General features: G+C 43.6%; 1 protein-coding gene across 2 annotated transcripts; it reads left to right on the forward strand.

Moving 5' to 3' along the window:
• The first annotated feature begins 341 nt into the window (after positions 1–341).
• Positions 342–26675, forward strand: FEM1C (fem-1 homolog C). 2 transcript variants are annotated; one of them, XM_074995203.1, is made up of 3 exons: positions 342–522; positions 1156–1903; positions 20608–26675. In XM_074995203.1, exons 2-3 carry the CDS (start codon positions 1360–1362, stop codon positions 21915–21917), a joined length of 1854 nt encoding a protein of 617 aa, XP_074851304.1. In that variant the 5' UTR covers positions 342–522; positions 1156–1359; the 3' UTR covers positions 21918–26675. The 2 variants fall into 2 exon arrangements, with proteins under 2 accessions (XP_074851304.1, XP_074851305.1); XM_074995204.1 differs by lacking the exon at positions 342–522 and adding an exon at positions 612–1032.
• Positions 26676–27010: the final 335 nt, after the last annotated feature.

The following is a 27010-nucleotide window of genomic DNA, read 5'->3' on the forward strand; positions in this document are numbered from 1 at the left end:
AACACGCTGCTCAGCTCCCGTGTGCCTTTGGTCTCTGTCGCACGTTACAAAGATGGGGAATCGTCGTTTTCCAGGGCGGGAAAAATGAGGCGTGGGGGTGCAGGAGGGGCTGCCCGGACCCACGCTGTCCTCAGGCACAAGTCGGCTCTGTTTGCAGGGAAGAGGCAACACGCGGCTCTGCAGAGGGCCGGCTCAGGGCGGCTGCTGGGAAACTTGAGTCTCCACCCCGCCCCGCCCCTTTCTGCGCGCTCTCAGCGTAGCTTGAGCCCGGGGAAGCCCCGCCCCCCCAACGGGCTCTTCGCTGCTCTGAGTGGCTGGCTGGGCGGCGGCCCATTCCCCATTGCGGCTCCCGGGGGAGGACACGACGCAGCAGGTTGCGTTGCGCCTGGGCGCTCGCCGAGGCTGGCCGCTAGGCGGTACGCGCCTGTCATGGAGGGGCTGGATGGGGCGCGGCGCGCGGCGGAGGCTTCCCGGTGAAGGCGGCGCCGGGCGGAGGGCCTGGGTGCGCCGCGCCTGGGGAAGGTAACTCGGAGCTCGCTGTGGGCTGGCGTCGGGGCTCGGGTCCCACCGCCAGGGAGGCAGCTGGGCGGGGCGGGTCTGACCCGGGGTCGGTCTCGTTCCCCTGGCCCGGCCTTGGGCGGAGGGGCTCGGCGCTCCCGGCCCGCGCTGGCCCCGGCACAAGTTGGCGCAGCTGTGGCGGCTGCTGCAGCCGGTGCAGGGGGTTTTCTGCGAGCCGAGCGTAGAGGCGGAGGAGGTTCAGCGCTCGCTCCCCGCCAGTCTCCCGGGAGGGGGCGCTCCCCGAGGCCCGGGGAAGCCCCCACTTCCTTCCCTCGCCGGAGACTTGGGGCCGCGCACAGCCCGAGCAGTGGGCGGGCAGCTCGGGCAGAGGCGGAGGAAAGTGTCGTTGCGTTTAGGGCAGCGGTTTGTCAGCTTCTTTCGGCTGCGGATTGCTAAAAAATGCCGACTTGGACGCATGCACCCGTTTGGGCATCCGAGACAACAGTGATTTCCAATAACTCCTCAGACTGCCTGGTAATGACCGCCTTGTTCCAGGCTCCTTGGAAATAGTCCCCTGAAACGCTCTCCTCGCCTTGGGTTGAAATGAAAAAAAAAAAAGCAAAATAAAAGATATCTGCATTTTCTTTTCTCTTGCAGGTTGCTGAACACGGTGTGTGGTCTGAACTGTTAGGACCCAACTCAGTTCATCAGAGTCTTCATGTTTGTTCGCAGAGAGAACTCAGATAAAAGAAAAGGGCACAGGGTGTCTGTTTGGAGTCTGTAATTCCAGTAGTGTCATTATCCTGGACACTGAAGAAAGGTGGGTGTGTATCCCTGAAGAATAAGAAAGGTGCAGACTAAATGGATCTAAAGACAGCAGTGTTCAATGCAGCTCGAGATGGCAAACTGCGGCTCCTTTCAAAGTTACTGGCAAACAAAACTAAAGAAGAGGTGGCCTTACTAATGTCTGAAAAAACTAGTGGTGCCACACCGCTTTTGATGGCAGCTCGTTATGGGCACCTTGATATGGTGGAATACTTGCTGGAGCATTGCTGTGCTTCTATAGAAGTTGGTGGCTCGGTGAATTTTGATGGTGAGACCATTGAGGGGGCTCCTCCTTTATGGGCTGCTTCTGCTGCTGGTCACTTGAAGGTAGTCCAGTGTCTGTTAGATCATGGCGCATCTGTCAACAACACAACACTGACAAATTCAACCCCACTTAGGGCAGCCTGTTTCGATGGGCACCTGGAAATAGTAAAATACCTTGTGGAGCATAAAGCTGACTTGGAAGTATCAAACCGACATGGGCATACGTGCCTGATGATTTCATGTTACAAAGGACACAAAGAAATTGCTCAGTATTTGCTTGAAAAAGGTGCTGATGTTAACAGAAAAAGTGTTAAAGGTAAGGTCAAAATCGTATTTTGATTGTAGCAAAGTTCCTGGTGCTATCTAGTTAACTTACTTGTTTTGTAGGAGACCCTATTTAAAAATTCCAATTCACTATATAATATAGTGCCAGCAAGAAGTTGAAGTTACAGTGTTACGTTTATGTCGTGTTATAAGTTTTTTCAGTTGATGTTCCAGTACGCATGCTGGTTCATTACTTAGAAGAAACTATTACTAAACTTCATTCTGAATTCTCAAGTTTAGTTTATAAACCACAGTTCTTAAAAGATTTTGCTGCATAGATGCATTCTTCTGCTAACAGGCTTTTTACTGACAATGATTGGGTCATTTATTGGGTCATTTCTTCAAATGGCTAAATTTAACAAATGAGATAAATTTACATGAGTTATCATGTAATGGTTGTTCATTGACAAAAGAAATATATTGTGGAGTATATAAATTCTTTAGCCTGCACTGTTATGATCAGAATGGGGAAGTCTTCTCTGTATTTTAAAATATGCATCTTGAATTCTGCTGTTCATCTATTAACTATTGTCAGTTGATTCCAGTAGCTAATGTACATTAGGGTAAAAACTAAGGACCAATGTGAGTGTGATAATGCCAGAAAAGAGTTTTGCTAAACAGTGGTGCTGTTATCACAACAGATGCCTTTTTGCTTCTGTTTACAATGATCCTGGCACCATTGTTCAGAGTGAAGCCTTCAGTCTTGTGTCTCCTCCCTCCCCCCTCAATTGGAGTTGCATGGACCTTTTGTTATAAGTGTGGGCATGTTGCTTTTGTAAATAGCATCAGTAGTGCACATACTAATGCATTGCCTCAGAAGATGTGTTGGTTGTTGCAGACAGCTACACATTTTAGCCTTGGAAAGGTGGTTTGTCTTTTGATAGTTGATTTCTGATATCTGTGAGGAGTATTTCCCCTTACACTGAAGCCCATGATATAATACTTCTAATTGCTTTCTCTGGCTAGTTTTATTGTTAATAGTTTCCAAAAGTGAAATATAATTTGACAAGAGACTTAGTATGTATATTTATGTGATATTTTTAGTACTTGTTTAAATGAAGGTTTGTTAGCAGAAAAAAATTCACACCCAAATGACACTTTCCCTGACTGACGCATGGTGAGTGAGAGAATACCTTTTATTGAAATTGTGTTGTTGAGGGACAGAACTTGTTAAGCTTCAGAGCTCTCCTTCAGATCTGGAATCGGTAGCCATGAGTATGGCACAGGTAAATGCAAGTGGGACAGATTGTTGAGCGTAAGGGCTTAATATGCTGCAATAAATCACTACAAATGAAATGGGGGCAGAACACCTCTGTTTGTTCTGCCAGCAGAACTTAGTCCACTGAAAGAGAGCTCATTATCTGTGTTTCTCATAACTTGGGACCAACATGGATACAGCAGAGTAACCCGCACACTTACGTGTGGTTCACTGTCCTGTGTAGTGACACCTAGATCACAGAGAGAGGATGAGTGTCCTCTGCAGCCTAAATAGAGAGGCTGCTGGCTTTTAGCTCAAACTGCAGAGCTACGTGAACTAAGCTCTAGAGTTCCCAAGTCCAGCCCTGACTGAGGGCAGTTACAGATGGGGGCTTGCCTGGGATATCATCTGTGTCTTTGAAGCTTGGGTCGTGCTTCCTCAGCTAGGCGAAGTACATAACCCACACGCCTGTGTGTGGTGTAGTAGCACCTACACCACTTCACAGAGAGAGAATGCGTGTCCTCTACTGCCAAAGCTGAGAGCCACCTGGCTTTTAGTTCAAACTGTAGCAGCACCTGCATTGAGCTCCGGAGGTCCCAGGTTCAAGTCTGCCTGTGGGCAGTTACAACAGCATTGCAAATGTCATTGACGTAAAAACATACTGGGCAAGTGGAAAATATGTGGGGAGTAATGTAAAAAAGCTGAATGGTAACTGGTGGTAGAAATGAGATGCACACAGTGGGCAAAATGTCATAACTTATTTCTCCTTGTAAGAAGAATTACTTCTGAGCCCTAAAACCACTCATGAGTCACTGTGGACTTGTGTAAAAATAAAAATGTGAATGATCTAGAACCAGGTTTTTTGGGATCTATTTTACATTTGTTTTCGTGGTCTTAGAGGTGCCTTTGTTCCAACTGTATTTATTATAGACTATACAGTTATGCTTTGTAGTGTGATGATGGAGGTGATGTATAACGCAGCTGTGTAAAGGTCTGATGTATCACAAAAGCACTCTGCCAGTGCACTGTTGATGGTCTAAAACTTACTGATCCTTTAATATCCTGTTTTACTAGTGTGCAGACCTTTGTCGTTAGCTCTACTTAAACACCCGTCTTTTAGACACTTATGTTTAAGCAGTGCTTTTTTAGTATGTAAAAAATAGAAAGGAGCCAGAACTCAGCTGGCTCCCTCCTTTGGTTCCCCCCGCCCCCAGCATCCCCAGGGTTGCTGGCAGAACAGTGGGGGCTCCAGTTCCCAGGCCACTCTGGCACAGGGACTCTGGTTCCTGGTCCCGGTGCTGCAGGGCAAGCAGAGAGAGGCTCCAGCTCCCAGCCCAATGGCAGCCTCAAAACCCCACGCTGCTGGCGGGGGGGACAGGAGGGTACCCTGCAGCCCCAAGGTTGGGAGCCAGCTGGGGCATGGAGCCCCACCAGCAGCTACAGCCCCAGGATCCCCAGCCAGGAGCTACGCTGCAGAGGTGCTGGTACCATACTGGTGCGTAGCACCACAAAAAAAGCCCTGCCTGTAAGCATTTTTTATCTCAGGTCTCAGCTCCTCTATTTTCATTTCTTTCTCTCTTTTAAACCATGAGTCATGCAAAATTGAATATGCAAAACAGCACAAGTCTCACTTATTCAGCAACACCTAAGAGACACAGTATTTTGGGACCAGCAGAAGCACGTGGCTGGCAAAGGCATTTTGTATCAGAATGATACATCTCTCTATTATGTCAAACATTCACTTTTCCTATAGTATTGTCATAGCCCTTGTCTACACTGGCACAAATCTTCAAAATGGCCATGCTCATGGCCATTTTGAAGACGATTAATGAGGCGCTGAATTGAATATTCAGAGCCTCATTAGCATTAGGACGCTTTCGGCCATGGCGCTTCAAAAGCGCTGCTTTTTCATGCCCGCGGCTTGGTGCAGCTACAAGGGGGTCTTTTTCGAAAGGACCCCGCACATTTCGAAATCACGTTATTCCCCTCAGCTGAGAGGAGTAAGGGGATTTTGAAACGTGCGGGATCCTTTCAAAAAGGCCCCCTGTATAGACACGCCGAGCTGTGGGCATTTGAAAGCAGCACTTTTGAAGCGCCGCGGGCAGAAGCGTCCTAATGCTAATGAGGATCTGAATATTCAATTAAGCACCTCATTAGTAATCTTCGAAGTGGCCATTAGCATGGATATTTGGAAGATTTGTGCCAGTGTAGACCCAGGCTCTCAGTCATAAACTAAAGATGAAAGCTTTTTACGATCAGATTTTTTTAAAGTTCTACCGTGTAGAGGGTTTGTGTGCACGCACTCACACACACACATGCACAGTCCTTGCATTATGACAAAAGAGAGTGTCAGTGGACGTATTATAGTTCAATAATGGTCTTTTTTTGTTGTGTGTATACATGCATAGTATATATTTATGGCGTCCAAGTTCCTGCTCTTTGGAAATAGACTCCACCCATTGCTGATGATATCAGATGGAGAAACTCCTCTCTCATGTGCTGTAGAAAGCAGCCTGATTTCTGAAGTTCCCGAGTGAGCAGTTACAAGGCAAGGGGGAGGCAAGCACCAGGGACATCCCTTTTTTTGTCAGCAGTGGGTGGGCAGCAGAACTGAGCAAAACTGCTTTCCTTGGAGAACTACAGCAGTCTGTGAATTTCCGGGAAGTCTGCAGTTGGCTTTATGCAGCTGGAAATGTCCTCCTTAGCTTTGGTCTTTAGGCTTATTGCTCTTTGCTATGATTGCTCTTTCTACTAGAATTGGTGAGGAATCTGGGCTTATCTACGCTGTTCATTGTGTTTGCTGTTGTAGTAGTATTACATTAACATCCATAAGAGAACTTTTGGTGTACAACAGAAAGATCTATACACGGGCCAGCTTTTGACTAAACTCTTCCTGAGCTTTTGAATTCACCCACCACCCCTTGCCCAAGTGCTCATTTCCATGCTGTGTAGACAAGTCCACCGTTTTCTTGCTGGTCACTGCTTGCACCCAGCCTTGACACAGAGCAGAATGGGTTTGCCACAAAAACACTTCAGGGCCCTGCCCTACCTTGCCAGGTGCATCAGGCATGAGCAGGCAGGCTCAGCAAGGCAGGAGCCAAGTGTGGAGGGCTTAATGTGGGGACATTCTGGTGTGGTTCAATTTGGAGGCAGCAGGGCAGTGGGGATCTGGGTCTGGGGATCTGTTGCACAAGGGGTTATTGGAGGGTTCTAGGTGCAGTTTTTAATGGGACTCTATAGGTGGGTCCATGTGGAAGTGGTTGGAGCTCTGTGGGAGGATCTGGGTGTTTAGGGCTTAGTAGGGGGGATCCAGATGCTGGGGAAGTGGGATTTAGTGGGATGGGGTTCCAGGTGCAGGTGGCTGGGGCTCATTGGTGGGGATCTGAGTGGGATGGTCCAAGTTCAGTGGGAGTGGGGCTCATCAGAGGTATTGTGAGTGCTAGAGGTGAGCCCTGGTGGAGGAGTCTGAATATGAGGGGTGTTCATGCACAGGAGTTGGATGGATGGTGTAAAAGCTCCCTGTGCAGGGATCCCTCCCCCTGCAATGCAGGAGTGATGGATGCTAGAAGTGGAATGGTGGTGAGAAAGTTTGCAGAGTTTCTTGCGGGTGGAGTAGAAGTCTGGAAGTGGGTCTGACCCAATCCTGGTTGCTGTGTAATGGAAGAGGAGGTCCCATTATCACCAGGACTAGCAGCTGAGCCTGGCACCGAACTGGCATTGCCAGTTGTCTGTCCAGTCTCGCCTCCTGCTCTGCAACACATTACTTGCTTGCCAGCTGTGCTAGGCCTCCAGAATGTACTGCTGGGGATGATTACATGACTGCTTTTGTCGCTTCCCTGTTAGTCATTTTTCTGCAGGGAAACAAAGCTGCAAGGAAAGTAAGTTCTGCACATGTGCAGTGATGCAGAATTACCCCAGGAGTACTTCCTGCAATTCCTTGTTCTGACTCAGAGCTGGAGAAAAGAGAGAATCTGGCTAGGGATATTTCAGTTCCTTTTTTTCCCATTACGTAAGAGGGAAGGCAGGCAAGAAAGTCCAGGTGGTTGTGCCCTTTTTTTTGGGACAGAGAAGCCAGTTAATGTAGTTGTTTCTGTTGCTCTTCCTAACACCTACTACATTCTTTGTTAAGATAGACTTGTTCCTGCTCATATGGGATGTATCTTGAAGGAAGTGTACCTTGTGAGTATCTGAAGCATAGGTTTTCCCAAGATCTCCTTTACTACTGGCTTATATGTGTCAAATCCTGTTGTGGAAGTCTTCTAGTGTTTGTCTCTACCTCTTAGCTGGTGAAGCTTTTTCTATTCAGTTATTTATGCTGTACTTTGAAAATGTGAAGCTGTGTTCTAAGACTGCCAAATATTGTATTGTCATGAAACGGGGTCCCTCTAGAAAGCTGCTACCATGAGGTGCTCCAGAGGCTGACTTTCAGATGCTTTCTTGAAAAGAGGAAGGGGATGGGCATAAACCTCCAACCAGTTTAAATATATAAATGTTATAATATACCATACATGACTGTTCATTTTCTAGAAGCAAGGGCCTGGGAGTAAAACGAGTACTCACTGGATAGAGAAGAGGATTTTAGGGCTGGGAAAGATGGGAGAGCGCTGGCAGCCACCTCTTCCCCTGGGGCCCCGGGCAGGAGCGGCTGCCATACAATATTCATGAAATTCAACATTCGTGAAGGTTCTCAGCATGGAACCATCACAGATGTTGCGACCCTACTGTACGGTTTACTGCTGCTACAAAGAACTTGTGGGCAGCAGAAGAATTGTCAAGTATCATGGTGCTTGCATCCTGTTGCTTGCATATGTTATGAGGTAGTAGTACTGGCGTGTTTTATGGTGAGGGCCACAAAACCAGATCTTACAAGAATGACAGATCACTCAAGTGAGCTGGATGAATCAGCTGACGTCTTCCACTGCAAAGCTGTGGACACTAGGCACCAATCTCTTCCCAGAGTCAGAAATAGGGATCAAGAATCTTCACACCCTTCCTTTCTAGTGGCTGCTTAGCTACAGGAATGAACATTTTGTTGGTTGAAATGATAGTGGTCTGTGCTAGTCTCTAAAAGCTGAGCATTCAAACCCTGTGGAGTATCCATGTGGATTCTTCTGGAAACGCTGGTTTAATCTTCACAATAAGAGAACCTGTAAAATCAATTTTAAGTGTAAAACTGTTACAATTAGTCAATTATAACACGTCGCTCAACAAAAACAGATGTTCTGTTTTGGTTATTTGCCATGTTAGCGATTGACAGCAGGTGAAGGATTGAAGGGCAGAGCAGTAGAAATTCCACCATCCTTCTCATTGATCAGCATATTGGGTAACAGTTGATTACCTTAACAGCCAGGAGGCTCCCTATGTGGTTGGATTGGGAAGTACAGGTTGCTGCTTTTTTCAAAGGATAGGAAAGGTAGTCTGAGCAGAGTCCAGCAACAGTACACTTACCTTTCTCAGCAGTCTTGGAGTCTCTCTAACTAAGGCATTGCTTCTGGACCGGATAGTTTAACTTCTTTTCCCCCATCTCTTCTCCGTCACACCATTTAATCTGTGATGGTGAAGTGTTTGGCAAAGGGGGTGTAGAAGAGAGATGCAGTGGGCCTGCTAGCATCGGGGATTTTGTGGGGTGATCATGTTTCACAAGCGGTAAATTCTGTTACAGCTAGCTTGTAGGTAAGAGGTGTTGTATATCCACAAGCTGACTTTGTAAAATCCTACATAGCAATTCTCCAAATACACATAGTTGCAGATTTTGCTCAATTTGATTTCTCTTATGGATATGTATAAAGACTTTGGCCAAGTATGAAGTATTAAGACTTCAGTTTAGGTGGATACAGAAATGTGTTTAACGTGCCCTAAAATGGGGTGAAGAGCAAAATCTCTGTATTCTGTATACCTGTTAGCTACAGAAATGAGAAACTAGGTTAGAGCAACTCTGGTCTCTTCAAAATCAGCATGTGGTGTACTATGTATTAAAAATAACTAACCTAATAGTAAACATCAAGGAGGCTGACAGGTTTACTTTCTCTTCCGGGTTTTCTGTGTTGTCTGTTTGCTTAGCTTCACTTTGTAGGAGAGAGGGGGAGAGAAAGAAACAAGGCTCTGCTTCCTGGGAATAAAGGCCTTGTTCTATGTGTTCTGTTTCTTTTTCTTGGTTGTATTACATGACACATAGCCTTCATGCTCAAAATATCCTCACAAATGTAATGCAACGTGAAACTGAACCATGGAAAAAATACATATTACCTAGCCCAATAAGTAGTGAAAGAAGATGCAGTTAAAAGAAGGAAAATGTTTAATTTGCATAGTGGAAGAAATAATGTTGAAACTAAGTGATTTAAATACTTTTCATATTTTATTAGTGTCTAAGTATTTATGAATAACCTTGAAAATACCAGCATCTGTGAACAAGGAGATCCTTGATGCATAGCATTTATTTTCCTGGTATGAGAAATTAGATTGAAACATAATTGTGAAATTGATGTTATTAACTTGTCTATTTCGTTACCCGATTTGATTTCTTTTTTAAACTTGCTCATGTGAGCACAGCTTTAGTTTTGTTTCTTACGATAAAAATTCTTAGTCTTGATTTCTAGTGTTTTAGTCTAGGGTCTTCCAGACAAACCCATCATAATCAATAGTGAATGGGGACAACAATTTCTTAGATGGTTGCATTCTTTTTTATATGTATATAAGGCAGTAAACATAGCAACATAAATCCACATTAATAAAACTGAGGTGTAGGTCGACAAAGGGATTTAGACATTATGGTATCTAATTTGTGGTCCAGAGCTACACTAAGAAGAGATGCTGTGCTCAGGGCTGTGAAAAATCCACAACCCTGAATGCTGTAGCTAAAATGGGCAAACACCACAGTCTAAACATGCATGGAAGGAATTCTTTCACCAACTTAGTTGCCACCTCTTGGGAAGGTGGGTTCACTGTAGTGATGGGAGAACCCTGCCTGTGATTGTAGTACAGTAAAAACGGTGTTATTGAGAACTTCAATAACTAGAACATTCTATTAATTGGCACTTGGGATGGCTGTCCTGCTGGGACTAGCTGTTGCAGAGCTGCCTCCCCCTCACCAAGCTGGGGCCTGCTGCCGCAGAGCTGGAGCTGGCTCCCCCAGCCCTTGGGAGTGGTGTGCACGCCACCCCTCCCCAGTCAGCAGAGCTGGGCCCATGGCCCCATTTGACTAACCAGCAAATCTGATTATCCAGCAATCCCTGTTCCCTAGGGATGCCGGATAATCAAGCTTTTACTGTAAGATCAATGCTGAAGTACTAAGAGCCCCACAACACTGCAGCTGCACGCACGTTAAGTGTTTTAAGTATAGATAGAGCCACGAGTGGCTAGCCTCATAATGTAATCAACAGACCATGGGCAGGGGTTCAGGTTGAAAATGCAGTGCTGAGGGAGAGTTAGGTCTATGAGACTGGACTTCCTGAGAGCCAGGAACCTGAGTGTGTTCATGCCTGCAGTTTTTCCTCAATTTCCTAAAAATGGCTGTAGAAGGTCACACCCAAGGTCCATCTAGCCCAGCATTCTGTCTTCTGACAGTGGCCAATGCCAGATGCCCAAGAGGGAGTGAACAAAACAGGTTATCATCAAGTAATCCCTCTCATGCCATCCATTTCCAGCCTCAGAGGGCTTGTCTACACTAGCTCCCTCCGTCAAAGGAGACGTGGTAATCAGCCTGATTGGAGGAGGCTAATGAGATGCTGCGATGCACATGCAGCACCTCGTTAACATAGCGGCTGCTGTGGGAACTTCAAAGTTGCTAACTTCAAAGTGATGAAAGGCAGTGTAGCTGCGGGCGCTTTGAAGTACGTGCTGAACTTCGAAGTTTCCTTACTCTCAAAATGGGCTAATTACCATGCCCACTTCAAAGAAGGTGGCTATTGCCCTTAGCCCTGTCAGGGCTTGTCTACATCATTCCTGTCCATCCTGGTTAATAGCCATTGGTGGACCTACCCTCCATGAACTTATCTAGCTCTTTTTTTTTAACCCTGTTTAAAGTCCTGGTCTTCATAACATCCCCTGGCAAGAAGTTCCACAGTCCTGCCTTGCACAGCTTGAAGGAAAACTTCCTTTTGTTAGTTTTACACCTGCAACCCATTAATTTTATTTGATAACCCCATGTTCTTACATTATGGAGAAAAGTAAAAACCTTTCTTTATTCACTTTTTTTCATACCTGTCATGATTTTATAGACCTCCTATCATCCATTTTATGAACCTGTATCATTTTCTACCCCGTTACTCTCCTTTTTTTCTAAGCTGAAAAGTCCAAGTCTTTTTAATTTCTCTTCATATGGCACCTATTCCAAATGCTTAATCATTTTTGTTGCCCTTTTCTGAACGTTTTCTGATGTCAATATATCTCTTTTTTGAGATGAGGTGACCATATCTGTATGCAGTATTCAAGATGTGGGTGTACCATAGATTTGTATAGAGGCAATAAGATATTGTCTATTATTCTCTACCCCCTTTTTAATGATTCCTAACATTTTTTTTTTGTTCCTATTGACTGATACTGCACATTAAGTGGATGTTTTCGGAGCATTATCCACAATGACTCCAAGATCTGTCTCTTGAATTTGAGCAGTTACAGCTAAATTAGTCCCCATCATTTTGTATGTATAGTTAATAGAGTGGAGGAGTCTAATTCTGGGCTGCAGTTTATCCTAACAGTTGGGATTCACAGCTGTGAACCCTATTCTGTGTCAGGGGACTAAGATGGGTCAGTCCTCTCCTGAAAAATGGAGATAGTGGTTTTCTCTTTACAGACCATAACCTTGAGGTTAGGGCATTCACCTCGTGTGTGGTAGACCCATGTTTGAGTCCTGTTGTTTGAATTAATATTTACTTTTACAGTTGGAAGAGTTTCAATAGGAGAAATTGAGACCAGTGTTCCCTGTAAGCTGAGAGCTTGGGCCGCCACCCAGGAGAGATTCAGGTGCCACCCAGCTGAATAGTAGAGCACCCTCAGCAACTCAGAGTGGGCAGCATAGATTTCAATTCGAAGTCCACATCCACACATCTCCATGCACTGTGTCTCAGCACGTGGTATGCCTACCATTGGGGGGTATGCGAGAGAAATGTGGGGGATACGTGGCTCTCCTGGCCACACACAGCTCTTTGAGCAATGAAATGCAGCTCTTGCTTGGAGCCATGCATCAGGAGTGCTTACTGCCGCTCCGTGCATGTGTTCTAGCACCCGGAGGGAGAAGTGTGTGTCAGCAGTGGTAGCAGCTCCAGTGAGTCGCAGGCATTGGGTTGCAGGGGGGGTGGGGAGAAAGGGGTGCCTGGCTCTGGAGAAGAAGGGGTGGGGGATTGGGTTAGAGTCAGGGTCTGGGGGTGACTGGTCTGGAGGAGGGAAGGGGGTTGGGATAGAGTTGGGGCTGTGGCTGCCTGACTCTAGGGGTGGGGGAGGGCATTGAGGCACATGTTGTTTATTTCTCTCTTGTCAGTTTGTATAGTCAGTCCTTAATTACTAGATAACTTTATTTCCTTTATGAGCTTTGCTAAAGTTAGTGCAATGTAAACACTCATTAAATCAAGAAGATCATCTTTAATTTTATTGGGTCCTGAGCCCGTGATGATTTGTTTCAAATTGTACACATCTGAATAATTCTGTTAAATTCACTGTGACTACAAGGCTGTGGCTGCGCTGCATTGTGCTTTTGGAAGCAGAATGCAAATGAGCAAGATTGACATGCAAGTGAAGCATATTTACGTATCTTGCACCTCATTTGCATATTCACATGTGATTGTGCTTCCAGAAGAGGCTTTTCTGGAAGCAAAAAGAGCTGTGTAGATGGGGTTCCTTCAAAAAATAACTCTGCTTTCAAAATAACCCATCTTCTTGTTTTGTTACAGGAAGAAGGGTTCTTTTGAAAACAGGGTTTGTTTTTGAAGGAACCCTCTCTACACGGTGGTTTTTGCTTCCAGAAAAGCTTCTGGAAGCACGATCGTGCAAGAATATGCAAATGAGGCATGATAGATGTAAATCTGTGCTTCATTTGCATTTTGATATTGCTTATTTGCATTCTGCTTCTGAAAGTGGAATGCAGTGTAGCCGCCGCCCAGGTGTGAGAAGTTAAGCATCTGAAACTAGTATTTTTAAGAGTGGGGCCTTGGAGTGGGCACGGTAAGAATGATTTTTGTAATTGTTTTACAAATCCAGAAAAGAGATTAAGCTTTAACTAATTCTATGTAATACATTTACAAAATATACATTCAAGTCCAGCCAAATTGCTGTGTGTCACTGCTTCTTTTCCCTTCTCTGTCACAGGCAAACTATTTTGGAATGATTTACTTCTGGTAGTGACCCAGATGGGAGAGAGAAATTTGTTTCATTATAAAATTGAATCCCTAGACATACTTTGGTAGCACTGGAGCGTTAAAGAACTAGTTGTACTGAAATACGTAGAATTTGTGTAGTGTTTTGTCAGTTTGTTTGTTATTTTAAACAACAGCTCTGATATAACTGTAAAAAATAAAGGCACAAAGCCAAGTGAAATCTGCTCTTCTATTAATTGTTTTCATCGGAATTTTGGAGGACCTGGGGAGAGGAGAAATTCACGTTTTTTTTATTGTAAAGAAAGTTGCTGGCTTCTTAAGGGTGAAACAGTGGTGTGCAAATAACAAAAACAGGCAGCAGCTTTTTAAAATTCTTCCAGATTACCATTTACAGTGAACAGTCCCCACTCCAGGACTGAGCAGGGTTTTTCCTGAAATTGCTCCTGGCCACTGGCATTGTAAGCATTGTTTCTCTCTTACCTCTGGTCTGAGTTCTTCTCCCATTGGTTAACAAACAGCTTGGAAGCAGCAGCAACATGGTGAAATGCAGAGGGGGTTGGAACAGGTTGAAGCAAAAGCAGAGATTAAAGAGGTGGTGGGCTCCAGAGATGAAGGCAGCAAGGACTATAACTCCTAGACATGCTTCCCTTCAGAACCAGATATAGAACTTGAGATATCTGAGCACCTGTGTCCTCTGGTAACAAACAGTGTAAACCCCATAGGCTAAAGGTGTCCCATCTTTCTAGTGACTGGTCCGCACAGAGTATACCAGCCTAGTACTTCTGTTTGTTACTACATTAGCTAAATTGATAGAGGTCTGTGCTTTGTCCCTCGGAGCTGGGATACGGGACTGACACTGCTTCAAGGGATAAATATTTCTAACTTTGTTGTGACCCATATGGACAATGAGAGGTTCTATCTGATAATTTCTTTTCTTTTTCTTCTCTTTTCTTTTCAGTTTTCTTTTTAAAAGCCCTGTGGAATTATAATAAAAGAAGAAAATTATAATCAACTGATGTTAATACTACAAAATCAAGCACTCAAAAGTTAGGAAATACCAAAATTAGAGTTACTTGTGGCACCTTAAGCTGGTCTCCTTATGCATATGCATTAGAGTGCAGTCTTTAATTGTATGCTGTTTTTCCTACAGGCTCCCTGCTTCAATCAATGCCTAAGTTGAATGGTGGTCACTGAATAGGTAGTTATTAGGTACTTTTTTTATCCTTATTCATGCCTTTTAAGAATAGGTACTAAATGAAGAGCAACTGGAGGGAGCCTTCAAGGGACGGACGGGCAAGGGTCCCCTCCTCACTCAGCCACTTAGGAAAGAGCTGGGAGATGCTGCCTTAGTACATCATAACAAGGTAGACACCAGAGAAAGATGGGCCTGCTGACTCCAGAGCCTGAAGGCTAATTAGGGAGAAAACAGCAGCTGGGGGAGAAGTGGCTAAGGCCCTCCAGGTCCAGGAGAAAAGCTGGAAATCTCTTGTTTAAAGAGAACGACAATGAGACTGAATTCCCCTTCCTCACAAAGAGGGCTGAGGCTCCTGCTGCAAAGAGAGAGACAAGGAGGCTAAGTCTGTGCTATAGTGATCTTTTGAAAGAAGACGTTCCAGAAGAAATCTTCTGGAACGTCTTCTTATGAAAGATTGCGTCCACACACCAAAAGTGGATCAGAAGATCGATCCGCTCTTTTGAAAGAGCGGCCGCAGAGCCCCGGCTGCTCTCTTGAAAGAACGGGCCAGGAAACCCTGTGGACAAGGTTGCATGGCCAGCAAGCCCTTCCAGGAGCTCCAGCGATACACTCCCTTACAGAGACCCTTCTGAATACCATCTCCCTGCACACACTGAGGCCTGCCTCACTGTACACAGCTTTGTAGGCCTGTGCACAGTCCTGAAGCTCAGTCCTCAGGGCCCTGGACCGGCATGCGTGCCCTGACTGGTCTGCTGGCTGCCCTTCTTGTGGCTACCATCCACCTCCAGTGGCCAAGCCCTGTCTTCGGGGCCCTCAACCCACCATGACATTGGCTGCATCCCCACCCCTCGGGGCCAGCTGGCGCCTCCGGAGCCACCTGACCAGCTCCAGCTGGTGGAACCAATTGGTCCTGGGTGAGTGGGACGACACACGTTGGCTGCAGAACTTCCGGGTCAAGAAAGAAATCTCCAGGGAGCTCAGGGGTAGAGGGGGGCTGCAAGCCGCAGTGCCTGCGGGAACCCCTCCTGCCCCAAACGCAGGGTCCCCATTGCGGCTGGGATGGGGCCGGGATCATGGGGAGGTAGAGGCATTGTGGCGGTGGGGGGCGTTGTGCAACAGTCTCTGGCGTCGCAGGGATAAGGGAGAGCAAGGCACAGTCTGGCCAGGATCCAATCGGCAAGGCTCCATAAGGCAGTAGTGGGGAGATTGGGTGGGAGCAGGGCTGGGGGACGGCAGGCTGGGCCAGCTGGTCAGTGAGGACCCTGCGTATGATCCACAGCGTGACCACCCCGTCTCCCCAGGCCTCCTGCTGCCAGGCCAGTTTGGCCTGGTCCCGTGCCAACCATTCCACCAACAGTGCATTCCATTGGCAGAGAATGGCCGTGTACATGGCGGCCTCCGCATCCCAGCCATGGCAACAGTCCCTGTGGCTGCAGGCCCACCCGGGCACCGGTGGTGGGGGTGCCCCATCCTTCCCCACTGCTGGTCCTGGGCTTCCTGACCTGGTGCCAGGGATGGGGCTGGCTGACCCCAGAGTTGAGGTGGGGCTCAGCCAGCCCTTAGACAGCACCCCTGTGAAGATGGAAAGGGAGAGAGAGACAGTATGTCAGTCCCGCATCCCAGTTCCAAGGGACATGCCCTGCGCCCCTTGTGGGCAGCAGCCCCCACCCCTGGGCTGTGGGTTGGGGGTGTTCTGCGTGACAGGCTCTGCCACACATGGACTCCATGGTGCCTTGGGGACGGGGCTGACCATTGGGCCCCCTACCTTTCCTGCCAATGGGCTGGGCTTGTGGCCAAGGAGGGGGTGTCTGGCCACAGAGGGTCCCTGCACTGGTGGCAGATAAGCAGGACACCGCCTGGCCCTTCCCAGGCCCCTCTCGTGCGTATAGCTTGCAGGTGCTGAGTGTCACCAGTGGGCATGCCCACATGCCAGGGGTGCACTCCTTGGTGGGTCATCTGGGGTCAGGCTGTCGCCCATGTGTTTGGCCCATTTCCAGCCAAGGGTCCCAGAAGGGTATCTGGGGACACCCAGCTGGAGGTTGCCTGGCTGGACAACCCCAAAGGGATGGTGAAGAACAGGGTCCCATTGGTCAATTCATCTGATGGGCCCTTGGTCTCCATTTCCAGATGGCGGGTGTCTCTTGAGTGTCCTGGCTGGTCTGTGGGTGGCCCTGGCTCCTCCTCTGACACCGCAGGGTGCTCCTCAGCTGCCGTGTTGAGGACGGGGCAGGGTAGGGAGCTGCTCTTTCTTCGAAGGAGCCTGTGCAGCTCTCTATAGAAGGGGCAGGTGGCCAGCCCTGCCCTTGAGCACCTGGTAGCATTCCTGGCTTGTACGTAGCTCTGGCACAGCTCTTTAGCCTTGGAGTGCACCTGCTCCAAGGTCTGGGTGTGGGGGGGGTGTCCTCAGGCTGCTAGTTCTGTGGCCAGCTGGCCATAAACCAGGGCGTTGCATCTCTTCCCAGTGGTCTGCCTCAGAACCACCTCTTCCTTCTGCAGGCCCAGGAGGTCCCGGAGCTTCGGCTCAGTCCACGAGGAGGCCCTCTGCTTTGTGGCCAGGGTGGGCTTCTGGGACCCCTCAGCTGACTCCTGCGGGTTGTGCGGCATCTGGCTCTCTACTGTGGTTGCTCTGGTCACTGCAAGCAGTGGCTGAGAGGGTTTGGGTGTCAGCAGCTCATGGGCTTGTTGCCTCTGTGCTCTCAGCTTCCTGCCCAACAGGGTCTCTGGGGCTCCCTGAACTTCTAAGGTGGCTGGACGCAGGGAACATAGAGCTCTGGCCAGGATGTCTACTTGCTCCAGCTGGCTGGCACCATGGAGGAGGATGCCTCTTTCAAAAGAGAGGCCCACGTAGCATCTAGGCATGCTTTTTTCTCTTTTTTTCAAAAGCTCCTTTTGTAAAAAGGGGCTCTTACTGATCTGGGACTGAAGAGGGCCTCTGAAAGAAGCACTGGGTTCTTTCGATTTCAGAATGAAGGAGTGCATTTTGTGTGTAGAAGCTCCGTGGGTTCTTTTGGAAAAGGGATGGCTTTTTCGAAAGAACTTGCTAGTGTAGACATGGCCAGACTGAAAGGAAACTGAGAATATTGGGAACAGCACTCAGAGAATTGGCTTTGGAGAAAAACCCAAAAGCACCTTTTGCTCATTTGGGAAGTTTTTGGGGACTCTTTGTCATAAGGTTTTGTGATACACCAGCCCAAGGAGGCTATTAGTAAATCAAGAGACCTTCTGGTTGAGTTAGAAGAAGGAAAACTGAGGCAGAGGGAGCACCTGAAATGACACCCTTTTCCAGAAGGGACATTGCAGAACATTTTAGGGTTAGTCTTCAGTGGTAGTAAATATTTTGTAATTCTGAAAGGCTAAAACTAGGGGGAGGGCAGGAAATGAACAAATTTTGTAAGGTAAAACAAATGTCTTTAGACTGGTAAGATATAGAGTTACAGGTAATATCCTTTTTCCTGAAATCATATAGAGATTGTAAAACTCATTTTGATTACAGTCCTATTTTGGAAAAGTTAGTTTGTTTGAAAAAGTATGACAGAGCTCCCAGCAGAAGGCATAGCTGAGAACCTGCCAGAAGGGAAAATGGGGATGTGTGGAACAGCAGGAAAAGAACACTTCTTTACAAAACTACATGAGTAAGATGAGATTAAAATGCTTAGCACGCACGTGCACATACACACACGTGCGCATGCACACACTCCTCTCTCTCTCTCTCGGTATATGGATATTTGGTTAGCAATGCCACCAAAATAAGTATTTAAAATTTGCTTAATCTGTTTTTGAAGGACAACTTACTGAACTGTGTGTTTGCATTTAAAGGTTTTCTCATAGTTTGTCATTAATATTTTATAAATTATAGACCAGAAACTGAAAACATTGTCAAGCACAATACTTTCTGCTGCTGCAAATGAATAGTGCCACTTTTGGTAACTAGTACTAAGCTAAGAAATAAGCGTTGACACAGCCAATATCTGGGTTGATTTTTGTTTGTGAAAAGATTCACATTTTGATAGCTTTATGATCATTTCCATAAAAATATTCTACTAGAAACTGGCAGAATTGTCTGTCTTTTAGGACTAAACTATTTTTTAATATGATTCATAGTAACAGAGCATTTTCTATCAGTTGTTTTACAAACCATTTTGTATGAGAGTTCTATTGTTTATATTCTCCACCCAATGTGCTAATACCTCCTCCACTCTGTTGCTTGGTTTTCAAAATATTTTGTGCACAACCAAGAAAAAATCTGAAGATTGCAAGTAGTTTGTGGAACATTTCATTATTCATGAAGTGATATCTTATGCTCAACTATAAATGTTACCAGTTATTTCAGTCCCACTCTCATATAATCCCTTCTAATTACTAATGAAGTCTGAGGACACCCATCAAGGGGGAATTCTGTGGGCTGTAGATGGTTGCAAAAAGTAGAAGAGTTACTGGAATTTACCTGAGCAAAGAAGAACTTGGAGCAGGATGTGTTGAAGTGGCGGGAGGAAATAATAATTGAAGCTGCAGCAGCTGTAATAGCAGGTTCCAGTGGAAAGCTATCGCTTCTGTTGAAAAATGACTAACAATAAGATCACATAGCTGAAATTTTCCTGCTAAATGGCAGTTGTTCACCAAAAATGTTGATCAGCTGGCAAGGCAATAATAATTCTAATAAGTTACGTGATCCTCAGTCGACTTCCACTTAATTCTGACCCTGTAAGAAATTTACAGTTTAATAGACTTTTCACTGCAATGTAGCTGTATTTTTGTGCGTGAAGTTTGATACAGTACTTATCTAATTAGTGTTCGGTTAAAGTAGTAACTGTTCTGTGTTAACTTAGAACATGCTTGCACCCAATGAAGATCTAAAGAACAGCTTGTGTTTAAATTGTGGACATTTGAAAGAAATTGGACGCTGGCTTTTTTTTTTTTCCCCAGTTGGTTTTTGGCTCGTGAAATTTGCATATTTAAACCAAGACTTTCAGCTACAGTACTTCTGAGGTGTATGAAAGATTTGGTGGACTGTGCTTCTAGTGTTTCCTTTCAAGTTTGCTGCAAGCATGGCTTTCAGTAAATTGTCATCAATGGTTGCTGTCATTTTTCTGGATTCTTCCCACACAGTGTTAGAAGGCTTAGCGTGTTTTACGAGGTACACTTGCAGTGTGGTACTGATGGGAAGTAACCCGTAGCTAAAATACATTTTCCCAGTTTTTACAGTCTCATATAGACACCCATGATATTTTTTAAGAAACGATATACTAATTTTAATGCTGTTAACATAGTCTTGGCTTTGGGAATCATAACCGTAATAGCAGAGGGACAGGGACTTGGGGATAAAGGCCAGGCTTGATGAAATAAGCTATATGAATTTTACTTTGTCTAGTGTCATTTGACTGATTTAATGTTGGAATTGGATTTATGGAGATAAGATAAATAGCCATATCATTTAAGTGTTGGGATAGCATCAAAAAGCCCCTTTTTAGGGTTGGAGCTATGTTACATTAGTGTTATACAATGCAGGAAGAAATAAATTTCTGCCCTGAAAGGCTTCTTACCTAAAGCCCCAAATGAAAGGTGGGGGTTGAGAGCATAGTGTGGTCATAAATGAACCTGTTGAAGAGTTGGTACAAATTATATGTATTGTGTGTGTTTTTAATTAGAGGATGGGAGGAATGAGACATGAAAAGGGTAGATGGACAGAGGTAGCATATTTAGAACTAATGTTTTATCCTTAAAAGCAAATAGTGAATTACAGGAGAATGGAGGATTCAGGGTGTGTTTTGTCTTTGGAGTAATGAGACAAAAGTTTACCTAAAACATCCTTAATTTTATCAAGTGACATGCTATTTGTATAGCTGATTGACAGCTTTGATATTTTAATCTAGTTTAGCATATTGAGCTATTAGCTTCCAGCTTGTTTGTTTTGACATGTATGCGCTAAATATTTCTCCTTCAGCTACTAGTTGTGCTCTAAAAATTTACCAAAAATTATGATTTTCTTTTCTTGTCAGGAAATACTGCATTACACGACTGTGCTGAATCTGGAAGCTTGGACATCATGAAGATGCTTCTTAAATACTGTGCGAAGATGGAAAAAGATGGCTATGGAATGACTCCCCTTCTGTCAGCCAGTGTGACAGGTCATACAAACATTGTGGATTTCCTGACCCAGCACGTACAGACCAGTAAAGCAGAACGCATCAATGCTTTGGAGCTTTTAGGAGCAACATTTGTTGACAAAAAAAGAGATCTGCTTGGTGCTTTGAAATACTGGAAAAGAGCTATGGATATGAGGTACAGTGACAGGACTAATATCCTCAGCAAACCTGTGCCACAAACACTAATAATGGCTTATGACTATGCCAAGGAGGTGAATAGTGCAGAAGAGCTAGAAAATCTGATTGCAGACCCTGATGAGATGAGAATGCAAGCACTGTTAATTAGAGAACGTATTCTTGGTCCTTCTCACCCAGATACATCTTATTATATTAGGTACAGAGGAGCTGTTTATGCAGACTCTGGAAACTTCAAACGATGCATCAACCTGTGGAAATACGCTCTGGACATGCAGCAAAGCAACTTAGACCCCCTGAGCCCTATGACAGCCAGCAGCTTACTGTCATTTGCTGAACTCTTTTCCTTCATGCTACAGGATAGGGCAAAAGGCCTGCTAGGCACCACTGTTACATTTGATGATCTTATGGGAATACTGTGCAAAAGTGTCCTCGAAATAGATAGGGCTATCAAACAAACTCAAGGTGCACCTGATCAAATACAGTTGAACAAAGCTCTTTCTATTATTTTGCATTTAGTTTGTTTGCTGGAAAAAGTTCCTTGCAGTCCTGAACAGGAGCACTTTAAAAAGCAGACTATTTACAGGTTTCTTAAACTTCAGCCTAGAGGGAAGAATAACTTCAGCCCACTTCATCTTGCTGTTGATAAGAATACTACATGTGTGGGTCGTTACCCTGTTTGCAAATTCCCCTCCCTACAAGTTACTGCTATACTGATAGAATGTGGTGCTGATGTAAATGTCAGAGACTCTGATGATAACAGCCCCTTGCACATTGCTGCGCTGAACAACCATCCAGACATCATGAATCTTCTTATCAAGTCAGGTTCGCACTTTGACACCACAAATGCGCATAAACAAACTGCTAGTGACTTGCTGGATGAGAAGGAAATGGCAAAAAACTTGATACAGCCCATAAATCATACTACATTGCAATGCCTGGCTGCTCGTGTTATAGTGAATCATAGCATATGTTATAAAGGACACATCCCTGAGAAGCTAGAGAACTTTGTGTTGCTCCATAGATGATAGTGTGACATTCGTGCAGTGCTGGTGAAGCAAGAGTTGGTGACGTTGTTGCTTTCCCAAGGACTGTTGTGATACACCAGCGTTCATTTGGCTTGACTTACCATGTTCTCATTGGCTAAAGCATCATTAGCACCAGATCTGCAGAATTGGCTACCCAGTATTTAATATGAATATGCCATATCTAATATATTTTGTGGATTACTTAGAAATGTAATGCCATATTTAGACTTTCTTAAAATTGTCTGCCAAAGGCTTGTCTACTCTAGTTTTATTTGCCTGTTGGGTGTTGGGGACTGAGTTGAGTATTTTTTCACTGGTGTCTTTTTACTATTACTGGTATGTGGATTTTATACAGCTGGATGGTCGTCATTTTTGGTTTTGCTTGCTCATTTCTACTCAAATTCTGTTTTTTTTTTTCTATGAACTCATTGCTAAACCGAACAAGTTGTATGGACTTGTTAACATTTGCAATTACCATAAGTGCTTTATCTTCTCTATGCACTGGCTTAAACATGACTGTTGTGTGTTAGCATATTTCTATGCAGCAGTTGGCCAACTTCAGCTCAAACAGCATTTTTTGCAGTTTTACAGAGCTTTTTCTGAGAATATTTCTTTCACAGCATGACAATGTTTGGAGCTACTTGTCAGTTGTCTGAACTCTTTTTGGTTTGATTTATTCTGAGGCTGCTTCATCTTAGTCCTCTGGAAATGTGTGCTAAATTTGGGAGAAAAATCTATTCTTGTTCTCTTGGTAACCCAGTTGAAATTTAATCTAAGTCATTCTAATGCATCATGCAGCAAGGGAAAGAGTTCTTATCATGTGCAACTGACACTTTCCCTCTGCACTAATGTCTTGTTTGTGCTGATTGTGTGACTAGATGTAGAGAGTTTGCTCAAATTTTTAACCTCAAACTTAATGCTACACTTGAATAAGAAATAAATTGAATGTATGCAGTAGCCTGAAATTGCAAATCAACTTCCTTACCTACAAAAGGAATTAAAGCATGTTGGTGGCATGAAGCTTGTCAGTCCAGGTTTAGACATCTGGTGTAATTATATTACGTTATAGTGAGCGGCTCTCTGCCAACTTATCAAAAATTCCATAGCGGTGTCCCTTTCCTTCATATTAAATATAATCTTTTAGATAATTTGCATGCATTTTTTCACTTCTCATACTGTCAGCCATACTTAAACACCAGAGGTTGTATTGTGTACATAGCTTTTATTGAAAGTTACCTATTTTTGTAATATTTGCACAACAGCTTAGCTATTCAGCGGAAAGGGCTCTTTCAACTTGACTAGAAATCCGTAAGTGAAGACTATAAATGAGTAAGATTCAGGTAATTTAATATAATTCAGCACTTTATTGTTGATTCAAAGTAAAACTTATTCTGGCACACTAGTCCAACAAATGTCTTAAAATTGTTCTCTAGAGAAAAAGATTTTTTGGTTTGCGTAGAGTACAATTTACTGCCAATTCAGTGGTCAAGCACAGTAGATGTAATTTGACTTGTTTCTTTACAATGATAGTCCATAACCATACCTAATGGTTTTTAAATCCCAAATTAAGTGGTTTTATTTGGACTTTCATCAGATTATGCAATAGATAACAGCAGAGCAATTTCAAAAGCCAAATTAGTGTTACAAAGGTGACTTGAATATAGTAGTTTTAGTTTTCTATTTTACAATATTTTTGTCTTTGTGAATTGCATTGGTGATTAGAACATCCCTGACAGTGTGAAAGGACAGTGCTTTCTGTATATTTTGGCTGTTGAAGTATTCTCACTTGCTCTCCTTCTTTTAGCTTGTGAAGTGGAGTGCCTGTGACACCTGCAGATCTCAATGAGATGAGCTTTAAACAGCAAGCAGAAGCTGTCAGAAGCACTGTAATTTATACATATTTCAAAGTTTGAAACTGCTTCAAGTGTATTGAAACAACTTTCTACTTTTTCTCATAACATGTTTGCATTGTTAGTATGAAAAGCAAAGTTTGAGTTGATTGAATCTCACAAAGATACAATATTAAAATTCTGTTTGGCTGAATTTCTTTGATTTATAATTATTAAAACATATGCTGCACCAGTTGTTGATTATAAGAAAAAATAGTTTCATTTTCTCAGTTTCTTATTTTGAGCATTCTTCCACTTTCAATCACTATTCTGATTTAGATGTAGTAGATTTAATTAGTAATCAACACAACACTGTTGGAATGAGCCATACTGGCTGGGGTGCTAATATGGATAATAGAAAAAGGGATTCTACAATGTTCTTTTGTATTCTAGTATTTGTGCTGCTCTTTATTGTTAGTAGTGTAAGTGGGGTAATGGATATTTATAGTTTGTTTGGACAGTTTTCTGCAAGAGTTTTACTTTTGAGAGTTCAGAGCTAAGATTTAGAAATTATAAGAACACTGTGCTGCTATTCTGGTGCTAGCAAAACTTCTGAATTAGAATACATACCCATGAGTTTTCTGGCCACAAAAGCCTTATGGAACACACAGTTTTCTTTATATAGTGATCTGATGAAAGTTGCCAAGTCTTAGTATGAAAGTTAATTTTACTGTTGTTTTTAAAGAAATATATGCAAATATCATAAAGTATGGAAGGGACTAATCTACCAGTGTAACCCCATCCTGACTATAGTACCTCTGTTATTTTGAATTTTATGTCTATGATAGGAGGAGGCCCCATAATGAACTTGTATGGTCTTCAGGTATTTAAAACTAGGTTACCAGAGGGCACACTTAAATCTGTCTGGCACATTATTTTTCTTAATTTTTGTTTCACAGCCTGGACCCCATGGACTGTAATAAGTTAAGATGCTGTGGTATTCCCTGAGTTTGTAAATAGGGCTCTAAATTTATCTGTCCACCTCTTGAAATAAGGTTCTAATTACTTTTGTTTTCAATGGTATTACTCCTTTAATATTGGGAATAGAATTATCTTAGCAAAGTGATGCAAAAATGTAGTAGCATTGTTAGCTGGAACAGAGGTATGCTAAGGAAGTAAAGGGCCTTCAGTACACAATGAATGATTTTTTTTTCTCTTCTTTTGTCATTATTTACTTAATACCCTCCTTTCCCTTCCATCTGTTATCTTCCTGTTTATATATTTCTGTATCTGGAATATACTGTTACAAAGGTACCAACCTAGTGCCACACCTGTTAAGGACATTGCATATAACCATATGTAGTTTGGGAGTACACCACCTTTTAAAATATTTGAGCAATTTACTGCATGTTCCTAAGAAGATGGTATGCCAATATTCCTAAGAGGCCTGCTCATTGAGAAATGAGAAGGTGGATTTTTTATACATATGCATGCGCACACTCAAAAGATTGTTTTGTTTTGTTTGTCAGCCCATTCAGAGCTTTCATGGAACACTTCAGCCAGGGAGATGAAAATTATAGTAGTATAAAATGAAACTTTCTTCTTCCCCTTCAGAAATGCTGTGGTGAAATCTGTATTTCTCTCGTTGTTACCATGCAAATAGCAAATACTCTGTATGTTTGTGCAAGCTTTGAAGGCTGTAACTGCCGTAGTTCAGCAAGTAAAGATACTTTTACAGCATTGTTTTTGACTGTTTCAGAAAATGCAAAAGGTAGGCTTTCTGACATACCAGTTCTAATTTTAAGTGAGTTTAGTGCCTGTGAAATGGGTTGAATTGTGAAACATCTGTTTATCTGCAGATTAAATACAGTAGTACCAGCCTTAAACATCCTGCCTGAATTGAAGGACCAAAATTTTTGAGGGAGAGGGTCATTCTTGAGTCTTGTTCCTTACTCAGTCCTTAATTCCCCAGATGAGATTAGCATTTTAAGTTTGTTTTGATAGAGACATCTATATTCTCTAGCCACGTAAATGAGACTGTTGGCTCACTTGATGTAGGTCATCAAATAACTGATGGATGCTAAATTCCAACCTGATTTTGCTAAACCAATCCCAATCTCTCAACCAACCAGTCTCATTCCAAACCCATTTCTGTAACTCTTGATAGAAGATAGAGGTAAATGTTTCCTAGCTGCCAAAACAATCTTCTGTTGAACGGCTTTTGTAACTGGATGAACGTAAATTATTCACTTTTTAAAAAAAAAAAAAGCTACTTTTAAAAAGGAACGGCAGACTTTTTATGCAGAAAGGAAAAATCCTTATAAGGGAGAACATCTGTATCGCTTCAGTTTTCATATCAATTGCAAAGTAGTGATTGTGTATGTGACTACTTTATGCTACAAATTTCATTGAATATTTTTCAGATATAAGGAGTAGAATGCTGACTGGATTCTCTAATTTTGGACTATGAAGACATTGTGCTAATGTTGATTGTCTTTACTGCAAAGTCAAATGATGGTGTGGCAATTGGTATTCCAAAGTAATTTTGTGGGAGAAGAGTTGATAGCAGTACATTGTAAAGGAAGGGAAGAGAGAATAAGTAGTAATTTGAAGGGCACTGTTTTATACTGTACAAATCCCTTGGCTTCTGTAAGTGTGTGAAAATAATAGTTGTGTGGACTTGGATCCATGTCTCATTGCAAAGTGGAAAATTGGCTGTTTACCTGATTTTTAACTCATTTTGTATAAATGTTCCATCATGTCACAGACTTCCTATGCAGGGCTAGCTCAGTGTATTGAAATACTGCAATTTCTTTTTTACATGAAGTAATTAAGCTTTAATAGTAATGTAAAAAAGGAATAACAAACTTTGCTTTTCATCTCTTTAGGCTCCAAATGCAAATTAAATTAAAATTGTTTTGGAGAACCACAGGCTGAGTCTGTTTCTGTTTTCTTTAAGGGCTCTTGTAGCATCCCCTAAGAGAGACAGCATTTTCTATTAAGGTAAGAATGAGTAAACACCCATGCCATGAGTAAACACCCATGCTACAGCTTTACACATTTCCTCCTGCTAATGATTATATCCAAAAGGGAACTAAACGACCGCTGAATGGGAACTATACACGATCGCTGTCTGTAACAAAGCGGTTTAAGTTCTAGATACTGGCGAATGGGGGGTGGAGGGGGGAATTAATTTCAGTTTTTGGAAAGACATTACAGCTGACAGCACAAAAAATTAACAGCTAGTTAATGGTGCCACTTTAA

This window comes from Carettochelys insculpta, chromosome 5, assembly GCF_033958435.1.
Source record: "Carettochelys insculpta isolate YL-2023 chromosome 5, ASM3395843v1, whole genome shotgun sequence".
NCBI lineage: Eukaryota > Metazoa > Chordata > Testudines > Carettochelyidae > Carettochelys > Carettochelys insculpta.

Bases quoted from the DNA above. Each gene is read 5' to 3' on its own strand.
- FEM1C (XM_074995203.1), top strand. From the start codon at position 1,360: ATGGATCTAAAGACAGCAGTGTTCAATGCAGCTCGAGATGGCAAACTG. The intron at 1,904-20,607 runs GTAAGGTCAAAA...TTTTCTTGTCAG, and splicing joins TAACAGAAAAAGTGTTAAAG to GAAATACTGCATTACACGAC.